Source organism: Arvicanthis niloticus, chromosome 23, assembly GCF_011762505.2.
Source record: "Arvicanthis niloticus isolate mArvNil1 chromosome 23, mArvNil1.pat.X, whole genome shotgun sequence".
Taxonomy (NCBI): domain Eukaryota; kingdom Metazoa; phylum Chordata; class Mammalia; order Rodentia; family Muridae; genus Arvicanthis; species Arvicanthis niloticus.
In genome coordinates, this window is record NC_133430.1 from 40,964,033 (window position 1) to 40,976,315 (window position 12,283).

Here is a 12,283-nt window from a genome sequence, read left to right on the forward strand (position 1 = left end):
GGTGAAGTAGTCTTGTTATGTTTTGTACCTGGTATTTTGATGTTGGAAGATTTGTTCAGACAATCCATCAACCATATCGGATTCTTTATCTATCATAAAATACAAATTAAAGCCCGGGAGGTCCATGCTGTTCATTACCTTATGTGTTCTAAAGATCATTGTCCAAATCTCTGCTCATTGATACAGTACGGGATTTTCAAACAGACTTCCAAACTGCTAAGATAATTACTGTGTGAAACATCCTCTGCCAAGCAGTCATGACACCTTTTTGCCAATAATGAGGTTAGAAAAAAAATTCTTCCAGAATAAAAATAACATCAAAAAAGTAACCTGCTTGCAAAAGCCAATGCTTTTCTTTAGAGAGGAGACGGCGGAAGAAATAGGGGTAATTATGCCAGGCCGTCTTGTTGGCTGAGAGCAAAATTGTTTACCTAAGCTTTTTCCTTATAGATTGGAATCTTGTGTTGCAGCCCAATAGATTGATTTAACTGCCTCTGTGACTTCCTTTCATTTTTAAGATTAGGCAGTTCATGACAAAGAGGTTAATTGCAACCCAATAGAGCTAAACTAATGTTTTATTAAGAAGGAGCTGGCAGCCCGAGCTTTTAGGAGAACAAATGTTCTCATAATGCCATGAACAACTTACAGTGCAAGCATCCGACTCGTCATAGCCAACTGTCTGTTCAGATTACCCCATATCGACCATGTCTAAGTAACATTGGCGAACTGCTGAGCTGTCAGGCGCAGTTAGATTTCTGTAGAGAGGTGGGTGGATGCAGTCCTGGGGAGAAGGGAGAACTGCTGATGAGACTTTTTGCTTTGACCTAGACAGTGTGATTGTGTGACTTTTTTTTTTTTAAAGTTTGACCGTAACGTTGGGGTTGGGGAAAGATCAAATAGACTCACATAGTCACCAATGGAGGCAGATCCAGAGCAAAAAAGATAGGCGGAAGAAAACTCCACATGGCGTGGTTTATTGTAGTGGGAAATTGGCAGACTTCCTGAGCATGTGTCCGTCATCAAGGAGAAACAAATGCCTAATTCTTAGAGATGATGGTGAGCAGGCAAGAGTGAGGTAGCATGGGGAGCAGGTGAGAGGTGCCCTTGTGGGTTGGTGGGAAGCCAAGAAGGGAAGCTTTAGGTGGATGTGTTTGACATGGCTCTTATTTGTTTCAGGTAAAGTAGGTAGGTGGTGGGAGGAAGAAGATTTAGAAGTCTTCAGAAAAATGCTAACATTAGCGAATGAGAGCAGAGGCCAGTGAGAGGGCCCTGGCCAGTGCACAAAGGGAGCAGACTTGGCTTGGCTTTGGTACTCCACCTTCTGGGGCTTGCTGATAGCAACCTCCTACAAGAGGACTCCCTGACAATTGCCTTTGATTTTGGTTTCTCTATGCCAGAACTGGCCCCTCACCTAGCCCTGCCTCTCTTTCTCAGCTAATTGTTCCTCAAGTTCTTTCTGAAGAGTAGGAACACTCTCTACCTTCTCTGCTCCAGAGTTCTTCCCGAGTGTCATGAATCATATTGACGCGGTACTGGTACTGAAAGCTGAGCCTAGCTTCTTTGTTGCATTCTCATTGTACCTAAGGCAAGTGATGTGCTAATCTCTGTTTAACTTTTTTTCACTCAGTGCTTCACTTAGTCAACCAAAATGTAATTGGTGCCCTTTACAAGGTGTGTTGATCAGGTTCTATATAACTGTGCACAGACAAGTGGGAAGCAGTGCTTTCTGAGTATTTCCATTAGAAGCTTCTGCTCCGTTGTGCAGCAGCATCAGTAAGTGACAATAGCTTTTGTGGTTGTGCTTTTCCTTCCTCACACGTCTCACTGTTGGTGTGGTTGTAGGAGATGAGTGAATGCAAACATTCTGAAGCTTTGCCCTCTTGCTTTGTTTATTGCACACATTCCTCCCGTGTTTCTCCTTTGTTTCCAGAATTTTTTTTTTTTTTCTGGGCAAACTTTATTGTATACACAGAATGCAAATGGTTTTCTCTTTTGACCCCACTCAGATCTACAGAGATGTCACATCATCTTTTTTTTAGAAATGTGAGCCTACAGGAAGCAATAAGATGAACTGAGAAGTTTCTAGAAATAGCCTATGCAACTGTACTACTCAGTTGATGTAAGATGAGTAATTATCAATATATTTTAGCATATTGCTGACTGAAATAGTTACAGTCACCTAAGGGCACACTTAATATTTACACCCAACCCAAAAAACCTGACCAAAGCCCACATAAATAAAATTGGATTAGTCAGTTGCTTTTTGTTAACTTAGCGTTAGCGCCAGATGCTGAATTTTAGTTAACCCAAAGTAAACCATGACGGTATGCATTGATGTTGCTGCTGTCACATGATGTGTGTGTGTACTATGGTATATGAAGGAGGGCATTGCAGGTGGCTCTAAGAAGCTTCTAGAATGAAGTAGTCCTTCAATTGAGTCAGAACTGCCATTAGCCAAACAGAATTCTAGACAGGCAGGATGAGTGTAATATGAAAAAAATGGGGTATTATAGTGTGTAAAAGGAACTCTGGGAGTCTTAATTATATTTTGAGTTTGTTTTTCAATTAATTTTCTGTTGGTTTAGTAAGGTTGGAAAACAATAAGAGGAGATGACAGACGATAGATGTAGTGTAAGTCCTTGTGGTCAGAAGCTAAGTGACCTTTCTTCCAAGGACTTGCCGTTCTAGCCTGGAAGTCTCCAGGTTGATATGAAAGGTTAAAATGGGAATGTGTGCTCTGATCTGTGCTTTACAAAGAATCTCAGCAGCATGTGGCTGTTCTCTCAGGGGGTTGTCACCTGACTGCAATGACGCATGCTGTATTGTTTGACATGGAAGGATGGAAGGCATTCATTTTGAAAGAAATTTACTCATAAATTATAAACTAGAAGGCTTAGAAGCGTGTGTGTGTGTGTGTGTGTGTGTGTGTGTGTGTGTGTGTGTGTGTTAGGTGATGTTAAGCTACTGGTTTGGAAGGTTAGGAAGAGCACCAGATAATCCATCAAGATCAGGGATACATGATAGATTTAGGATTGGCAACACAGAGAAAAGATAATAATGAGATGACTTTTGGACATGCTGGGAGCCAGATGTCTGTAGAATATCTTAGAGAAGTGTGGCCAGCGGCAGAGATTCATGTGGGTCCAGCCAGCACAGAGGAGAGAAACCGAGGTTGGTTTACAGAGAATTTAAGTCAATTCTGTAGGTTGATGCTTCATTTCTGGGGAGCTGACAGTGTCTTTGTTGCCTCATTGTGAGACTGAAACATTGTACAGAACCTTGGGTTTCAGGTAATGCTCCCTCCAACCTGACATTAAATTCCAATCACTAGGCTAAGGTCTGTTATTAGAGAAGATAAAAAGACTTTCCATCAATGGATGTCAGCTTACTTCTCACCCAATCCGTGAACACACAGAAGGAGCAGAATCGCTGGGAGCAGTTCTGAGCCCGAAAGATTAGTCTAAAGGCTGGTAGTCAAGTCTGAGTTTCCTGGACTCTGCCATTTGACAGGCATTAGTCTTCTGTAGGCCAGGGTTTCTTCAGTGTTCATTGACTCACCTGAAATTTCATCAGGCTACCTCATTCATCCCTTTTGACCAGCTGCAGTTTTCCTTTTTAAGGAGCAGTTTGGAGACTCTTCCATCAATGGGTCATAATGCTGGAATGGGTTTCAACAAATCTTTAATAGAGCTTAGCTTCTGATCTAGCTAGAGAAAGGACAGTTGAGACAGGGCCAGAATATGGCTGGTTTTTCTCTATTTGCTCACATCTCACTGGTGTTTCTTTGAAATTAATGATTTTAATAATGGCAATTTGAGGCCCCAGAAGAAATTTCCTTCCCATTAAATTCACATTCCTTTTTTTCCCCCAAAAGCAACTTCTCTTTCAGAAAATATGATTATGTCTTTAGATATCCCAAGCATAACTTTTCAGATATCACTGCAGTTGTTAATGAGAGAAATGACATTTGTTATGCTACAAGGAAGGTAGAATGTGTGATAAGAACCATAATATGGGAGAGTGGTTGGAACTGAGCTTCTTCCTGTACATCTCTGTGTACAATGCATGGAAGAACTGTTTTCATTAAGGTGGTAGTAGCCCCTCTAACAAACAATAATGTAGTAATTTTTAATGTATTATTTTTTATTAATAAGGAACAAAATTGATTTGACACAGGAGAAGCATATTTCTTGTTCATATAATAATCCAAGCAAGTGGCCCTGGTTGGCATCCTGTGTACAGCGATCTAGTGGCTTTGTCTTCCCCTCAGGCCTTGCCATTTGCACCCAGCTGGTAGAAGGGAGAGGAGCCCCTTGGTACCAACTTGCTTTTGAAATAGAGATAGAGGTGTGGCATCATGTCTTTGCTCACATTCTATTGGTGAGATCTAGGGACTTGGAACACACAGATGCATGGGGCACTGAGAAAGGAGTTGCTGGCTAGGCAGCTATTTTTCCTTAACAAACCCATATAAAGCAAGCAGGAGCAGAGTTTTTTTTTTTTTTTTGTATCTGTCTTGACTACAGGGACTACATAATAGATCTGAGAAAGGTACAAATGTTACAAAGTGCCACAAATATTAGAATGTACAGCATTTTAGTCACACTTCAAATATATGATGGGCGTTTACTTAGGAACAAAACTGGCACTTCTCAGTTTTTCTGGTTAGCATGTGGTTGGCTGCAATCCTTTGATATTCTGAGAGGATTCATCTCCAGTTCATTGTATATGAATAACCAAAACTCTCTCTGCATCTTTTGAAGGTTGGACAAAATTTGCCCGATTGACACGGGCTTTGACAAATAGCCGGAGTGTTTTACAGCAGCTTACACCAATGAACAAAACAGAGACAGTCCACAAACATTCAAGACTAGCTGAAGTAAGTATGAGAAGGACTTTATTTTCAAGGTAGTGGTGTTGATTCACTTTTCCCCAAATTACTCAATATAAGCATAATTGCTAGGTGACTATCTATCTATCTATCTATCTATCTACCTACCTACCTACCTATCTACCTATCTATTTATTTGTAGAACCATAGAAATTTGAAATATTTCTTTTTGTTCTCACTAACTTTTACATGGAAATGTAGTTATATTAGGTGATGCTTAGAGAGTGTATGATTTAATTGAACAAATGGGACAGAGCATTCATTCATTCATTCATTCGTGTGTGTGTGTGTGTGTGTGTGTGTGTGTGTGTGTGTGTGTAAGACATTAATCGAGGGTTTCTACTGTAGTTGGATTTCTATGAAGAATGGAAAGATGAATAAGAAATAGTCTGGTACTAAGAAGTGAAAACTCGGCATAGGAAACTGATAAAGAACTTAAGACATAGTGTTAATCTAGACTTGGGACTCTAGGATCAGTTACAAGTGTGAGGTTGTGCCTAGGGAGAGTGGTGAATGCAGGAAACAAGGAAGAGTCAGGGACAGTGATAATGTTCAGTAGGTGAAGGTGCTTGCTGGTGAGTCTGCCATCCTGAATTCTATTTCTGGAATCCATGTGGTGGAAAAAGGGAACTGACTTCTGCAGATTTCCTTCGACCTCCACATGTGTGTCATAGCATAACCACAACCCCAACTATCTCAGAGAGAGAAAGAAAGAGAGAGAGAGAGAGAGAGAGAGAGAGAGAGAGAGAGAGAGAGATCCAATCAAACAATGCTTGCTTCATTTGTAAAATGTTGGGAATTAACTTAGTAAGGAGGAGAAAGACACCATTAAACCCATATGTTCATTGATTTACATTGCTAGAGAAAGATGAGCTGAGGCATATCTTAATTAGCTATAAATACCAACTGTGGTTTAGAGAGGGCTGGGAAATAAAGCCTATTTCTTGAATTTAGAGTTCAGGAGTTTTTCTTAGCTCATAACTAACAGAGACCTATTACAGGTTTTCTTTTTCTCCTTCCTTCCTTCCTTCCTTCCTTCCTTCCTTCCTTCCTTCCTTCCTTCCTTCCTTCCTTCCCTCCTTTCTTCCTTTCTTATTTTCTTTCTTTCTTTTTTTCCTAAATAGCTGTTATCATGGAGAAGGCAGAAAACTTTGTGGTATAGCCAGCTTAAATAGGATACGGATACAATATTAAGTAATTCTGTTTATACAGAACAAAGGCAGCCCGCAGCTGGCTCACTATTGAGTTTCCTTTTCAATGGTGCTCCATGCCAAGTTCAACAGTGCTCTTTACCAAGTCCTGCTTTCTTTGAAGTTTCCTTCCTTTCCTCCTAAAGTGTTCAGTTCCTTTGCTCAGCCCAGCCTATGGCCTTCCTTCCTTCTGCATGTGCTGAGGTTTTCTAAGCAGGCTTCCTGCTGGCCCCTATCTCCACCTTATGTTCAGATCATCTTCCCTCCACTACCCAACTAGAGGAAAGGGGCCTGGAGGAGGGGGCATCCCCGCTGAACTACAACCACTCCAGGATGTTTCTCCTGTGAGCATCTTCATTTCGTCCCAACATTGCACGGTCATTTCAGAGAGTTTTTCACTCTCATTCTTTTTATCTGACTTTCCCTTTTCTTTTGTTTTTGACTTTTGATTTTTTTTTTTATCAGTCAGTGAATTGGGATTCATAAAACCAAGTCTAACACAAAACTGCTCTCTATCAGGTTTGAGGTTTGCTGCTTTAGAGAAGGCAGAAGTTGCCAGACTTTCAACTGAGATTCCTTCCATGTCGCTGGGGAGCTGAGGGAGTGTGCCCTTGGATTTCCTAAACCACACCCAAAAGAAAGACCAAGTGGGCTCGGGAGTGTTGTCTTTTTGTTATACTAAAATACTAAGGTATTTACTCAAGACAGTTTCCTCAGGAATTTTCACTTTTCCAAGACACATAAATTGGATTTCCTTTCCAGCTGATCTAAATTCAGAGTGGATCCTAGGTTGAAAAATACATAAACTCTGCCCCCACGAAAGCAGTTAATAAATTGTCCACATGCACCAGCATCCAACTGATTGCCTTTAGCTTATGTTGGGTAGAGATAAATACCGTCTCCTCTCTGTCAGCGGGCCAGACTGCCTTAGAACAGGTAGCGCTTAGATCTTCAGGTGGAAACAGTGTAGATGCAAAATCAAATGTAGAAATGTAATTGTATTCTCACACCGTTCTAAGAGAAAGGATGCTGGTGGACAGAACTGCTACTCACTGCCTCAAAGAGGAGACAGTGCAGAGCTTGGGTAGAAGACCTGGCTGTCTGTGTCGGAGGTCAAATCCCAACAGGTGTGCATCATTTTCTGTTGTTCTATCCTTTCCCCACTTCTCTGCTGGCCTCTCTCCCTCTATTCCCTTCCTTTCCTCCTCCTCTTCTTGCTCCCCTTCATCTGGAATCTCTGGGGCCCCTTTTCTTTGCTAATCCTGTCTGACAAGCTAGGACTGAAATGGAAAAAGAAGAAAAAGATAGTATGTAAGCTCTTACACTCATCACTTGGAAAAGATAAAATACGGGCTTTCTCAAAACCTACTTAAGGCCCGTGCCATGATTCTTGGGGATGGGAGTCTAGGTGCAAGTACACCGCACGTCACAAAACCTTCTCAGAAGATTCTAGTGTGAGCCATATTTAAAACACACTGGACGCCACTAGAGATGTAACCAGAGAAGGTGAAGATACAGATGATGGCAAAGGACACATTTTCCATCTCTCCTCTCCAAGTAGAACTGGAGGTGATGGTGGTTGGAAGGTAAGAGAGAAGCCATAATTACGTGAGGGTTTTTACATCAGGCACTCCATCTCAACATGGTGCCCACTTTCCTGCTAGGATAAATGCTTATAAGTAATTTAAGACCTTAGGGGTAAAATATACTTGGGGCTCTGAGAATGTGGGTAAATACATAAAATAGCCTTAAAATGGTGCTCACAGCCCCAAGTTAAAAATCATAAGTATGATATACAACCAAAGAAAATACTAGTAGCATTTTTAATATTGAAAATAGTAAGATACTTAGTTTTCTAAGTAAGCTTGATATATGAGAAATTTTAGAATATTCTTCCAAACTTCAAAAGGTATATTAATATGCAAACGCACTTGCTCATGTGTGTGTGTGTGTGTGTGTGTGTGTGTGTGTGTGTGTGTTATGGAATAAACCTTAGAACTATATGCTAATGCTTACTTTTGTTTATTCATACATTCAAATTTTTGATGCATTTATCTCGTTGACTCCTCCCTCCTGGATTCTTTTTTTTTTCCCTAGAAGCACTGAATAGTGATTAAATAAGTTAGTTAAGAAACCCCATTGCTACACTCTTTGGCACTCATGTTACCCTTAATGGCATTATGTAAGAGATGGAAATTTTGGATATGCTTCCTCAACTTCTTTCACAGTTCCCAGATTCCAGCAGGCAATCTAAGTCCTGTCTTGAGGTTTCCACCTTTGGTCCTTGCTGGGGTCATCTGCTTTTCTCCTTCTCTTCCTTGAATTAGACTCCACAGAGTAAATTAAGGTTTGTATAAACTTGCACTGATAGTTTTCATTTGTTAAAGAGCTAAACCTGGTATTTAGTATTTTATTTTATTTTCCAAAGGAAGGTTGCACTGGACAAGAAACACAATGCTCATTTTACATTCCGATTTTAGAGAGAAAAGGGGAAAATAGGTTGTACTACTCCCCTATTCTGTCCTGATAGCCACCAGGACCCTTGCTGAGCCAACAGTGAGGCCCTGGGGTTCAGGGAGACCATTAGAAGCAAAGGTGTGTTTCCTAAGGTGCTTAATAGGCGTGAACAACGAATGATGTCAGCCATCCAAGTAACTGTGGAACAGTGAAAGTCATGTGGTTCTTGTCAGGCTTACCCAGTGCATAGGCTGGAGCATCTGAGGTGCTGTGCTATGGGTTAAGGTTGGCCATTGGAGAGCCAGGGGGATGGACCAGTAGTGATTAGATCAACTGTGGAGTAGTTGCACCCACATTATGTGTCCTTTGAGCAAACTTTGGGGCAGTTTGGTAAAAGGAGAGGAAATGATAAAGAATGATTGGCCTAAAACTGACAATCATGTGACTCGGTCTGTGGTTTGAGCACCCAGCACATGTGCAGTCATATCTGTCTTCAGAGGCGTCCCAACTGTTTATATACACTGTTGCTCTCTTTTAGGTTCTTCAGCTGGGATCAGACATCCTTCCTCAGTACAAACAAGAAGCGCCAAAGACGCCGCCACACATCATCTTACACTATTGTGCTTTTAAAACTACTTGGGATTGGGTGATTTTAATTCTTACCTTCTACACCGCCATCATGGTTCCTTACAATGTTTCTTTCAAAACGAAGCAGAACAATATCGCCTGGCTGGTGCTGGACAGTGTGGTGGACGTTATTTTTCTGGTTGACATCGTTTTAAACTTTCACACGACTTTTGTGGGGCCGGGTGGAGAGGTCATTTCTGACCCGAAGCTCATCCGGATGAACTATCTGAAGACTTGGTTCGTGATTGATCTGCTGTCTTGTTTACCTTACGACATCATCAATGCCTTTGAAAATGTGGATGAGGTAAGTGTTTTTGGTTTTGGTTTTGGAGTATTGGAGATCAGAGGTTTTGAAAACAGTAGAGTTATAAGGATTGCACGGATGATAAATTGACTTTTTCAGTTTCTTTTGCAACCTCCCACCCCACCCCCACCCCTATATTATTAAGCATGTGCCATAAATTATAATTGATTTCCTTAAATTAACTTGTCCCCTTGTTTTCTCCATGATTTTTGGCTGAAGGTGAATTGCTAGGAAAATGGCTATGGTTGAAAGATGTGATTGGAGGAAGACAGGAGGAAAAGGCAGGAGGAGGAGCAGGAGGAAGGAACAGTAGTGCAGGGGAAGGAGCAGAAAGGGGAGGAGTAGTAGGAAGGGCAGGAAGAGGGAGGAAGAAAAGCAGGAGGAGGAGCAGGGAGAGGAGGGAGAGAAGCTTCATTGGAGAGGACAAAACAATGGCGCACTTGGAGTTAAATGTAGTTCACAAGCCAGGTGATGGGTTTAGGGCACAAAAATACAGACGTTAGAGAGAAGACCGAAGGGGCTGAAGGGGTTTTCAGCCCCATGGGAAAAGCAACAATACCAACCAACAGAGTGGGTGAGGGCACACCTTCATAGAAACAGGAGGAGGAATGGGATAGGGGGTTTCTGGAGGGGGCGAACAGGGAAAGGGGATAACATCTGAAATGTAAATAAATAAAATATCCAATAAAAATACATTTTCTCTGAAAGATAGCAGCTTTGAAAATCATGTCTTTACAAACCTTGTGACTTTTTTACCAAGTCACACATGGTAGCTGTTTTAAGAGTTAACCTAAAGACCAACAGATTTTGAACAGCAGTTTTCGAACTTTTGCAATTTTGATTTCTGCTTTTGTTTTCAATTCATTATAAATACAGTTATAGGTAGAAGTGTATGTGATGACTTCTGAAATCTGGCCTCACTCAAGTTTCTGTTCTATGGTGTTTGTGAGAATAGGAATATTTAAAATGTGTCCTACCTGAAAGGATCCCTTCATTCACATCTTCCTCTAAGTTAAGGATGGATGACTACAAATTACTGCACTAAGCTGGGAGGATGCAACTAATAATAAAACTTAGGTCAGGCAGGATAAAGGATCTGTTATTAAAATGTTTTAACAATGATAATGTTACCATGTTGCTTTCCCTAAAGACCTACAGTGTCCCCATTCGATCACTTACTCGGAAAGTACTGTTGTGGCTCTCTGTGTGTTGGCAGTAGACTGAACCTTTTCTTTGTTGACTTTTCCATAAATTTTCTTTCTCTATCAACTACATTGATATTTAAACTTACCTTCCCCAAGTTAAATGTTGCCTTTTTTTTAAAAAAAATTTTGACAGTGTACACATAGCCATTACTTTAGAATTATGGGAAATCAATGAATGATATCAGTTCTTCAATTTTAGATTCTACATATATCAAGCTATTAAAAGTATGTTTATGTTTCTTTCAAGCTTATTTTCTAGAGATAATTAGGAGGACTAACTCTGAAAATGTCAATCATAGGATAAAAGACCATAAGCAGTACTCCATTTCCCACATAGATTATTACATGAGCATATTATGGTTTACCTAACTTAGAACATAGGCGTAACATTTTTAATGAAACAATCAGTCATGTGGGGATTTGAATGAAGTTGATTTTACATAAGTAGGGAAGAATAGTGAGGTAGAGCCCTGGGTATTGGAGGAGATTTGGGAAGATGTAGAGCTAAGACTACAAAATTTCATTCATTCAGAAGAGGTGAGCTCAAAAGATCAATTGTGCCACATAACGACATGATTAGAAATATACTCTATTCTTAAAAAGTGCTGAAAGAGTGGGTTGATGAAAGAGAGTGGGGATGTCCAGTAGTCAGACTTGCATTACTATAACAAAATACCTAGACAGATTACTTATGAAGGCAGTAAGCTCATAGTTTTGAAGGTTCAAAAACAAGATTCTTATAAAAAAAAATTGATGTGAGCATGTGGTGGCACATCTTACATCAGAAATATACAGAGAGGGTACAGTATAGGCAGGGCCCCACAAGCCATTGTAAGACCACACTCCCAGATGGCTTACAGGCTTTCCTTAGGCCCTATCTCCAAAAGCCTTGACGTTTAGCTCTGAGGAAGAAGCCCTTAAATATAAGTCTCTGAGAAATTATCCCCATGAAAACCATAGCAGGGCCTAAATGTACTCACCACAAAAATAATGTGGATTGAGACAGTACATGTATCAATTAGCTATATTTAGTTATTCCATAATGTGTGTGTAACTCAGAGCAATATGCACACCTTAAGTGTTTATGTTTTGCCACTTGATAAGGAAGTCAAAAGTGCAATTCAATTCTCAGAAAAGAGCATAAGAAGATAAATTCCATACTAATGAAATGTGTCTATGATTATAAGCTTGATTGTGTCATAATATACTGACATAGAACTACTTTAAAAGACACGACCTCATGCATCCTGAAGACAGTGAAGAGTAGCCTACTCTGAGATACCATTTTCAGTTATAGCCCTGAAAGGTCAGGGATGCATTAAAATAACACCAGGCTGTTGAGTGTGGAAGCTGAGGAGGTCTGCTTCTCACATCTCTCTTCACTGTGCAGTGTGCAGTCAAAAATGTCCCTGGCCAAGCTCTGACATGGAAAGCCAGTTGTTCCCATTGATTTCAAGCCCAGAATTCAGAGGTGTCACCTTGGTCTCTTGAAGCTGGCCAGTGTGGATTCATACACCATGAAAAGCTACAAATGAGGAGGAGATCAAGCCCTTTCTCTTTAACTCTGTTCAGTCAGTTGCTAAAATCAGACAACACACCACTAAACACA

At 40.6% G+C, this 12,283-nt stretch overlaps 1 protein-coding gene across 1 annotated transcript in view; it reads left to right on the forward strand.

The window, feature by feature from the left end:
• Kcnh5 (potassium voltage-gated channel subfamily H member 5) overlaps positions 1-12,283 on the forward strand; it is a 285,334-nt gene that overhangs the window by 45,858 nt on the left and 227,193 nt on the right. The window contains exons 5-6 of the mRNA XM_076921998.1: positions 4,764-4,879; positions 9,077-9,469. Coding sequence (XP_076778113.1) covers positions 4,764-4,879; positions 9,077-9,469 — 509 coding nt within the window. The remainder of the gene's footprint in view (positions 1-4,763; positions 4,880-9,076; positions 9,470-12,283) is intronic.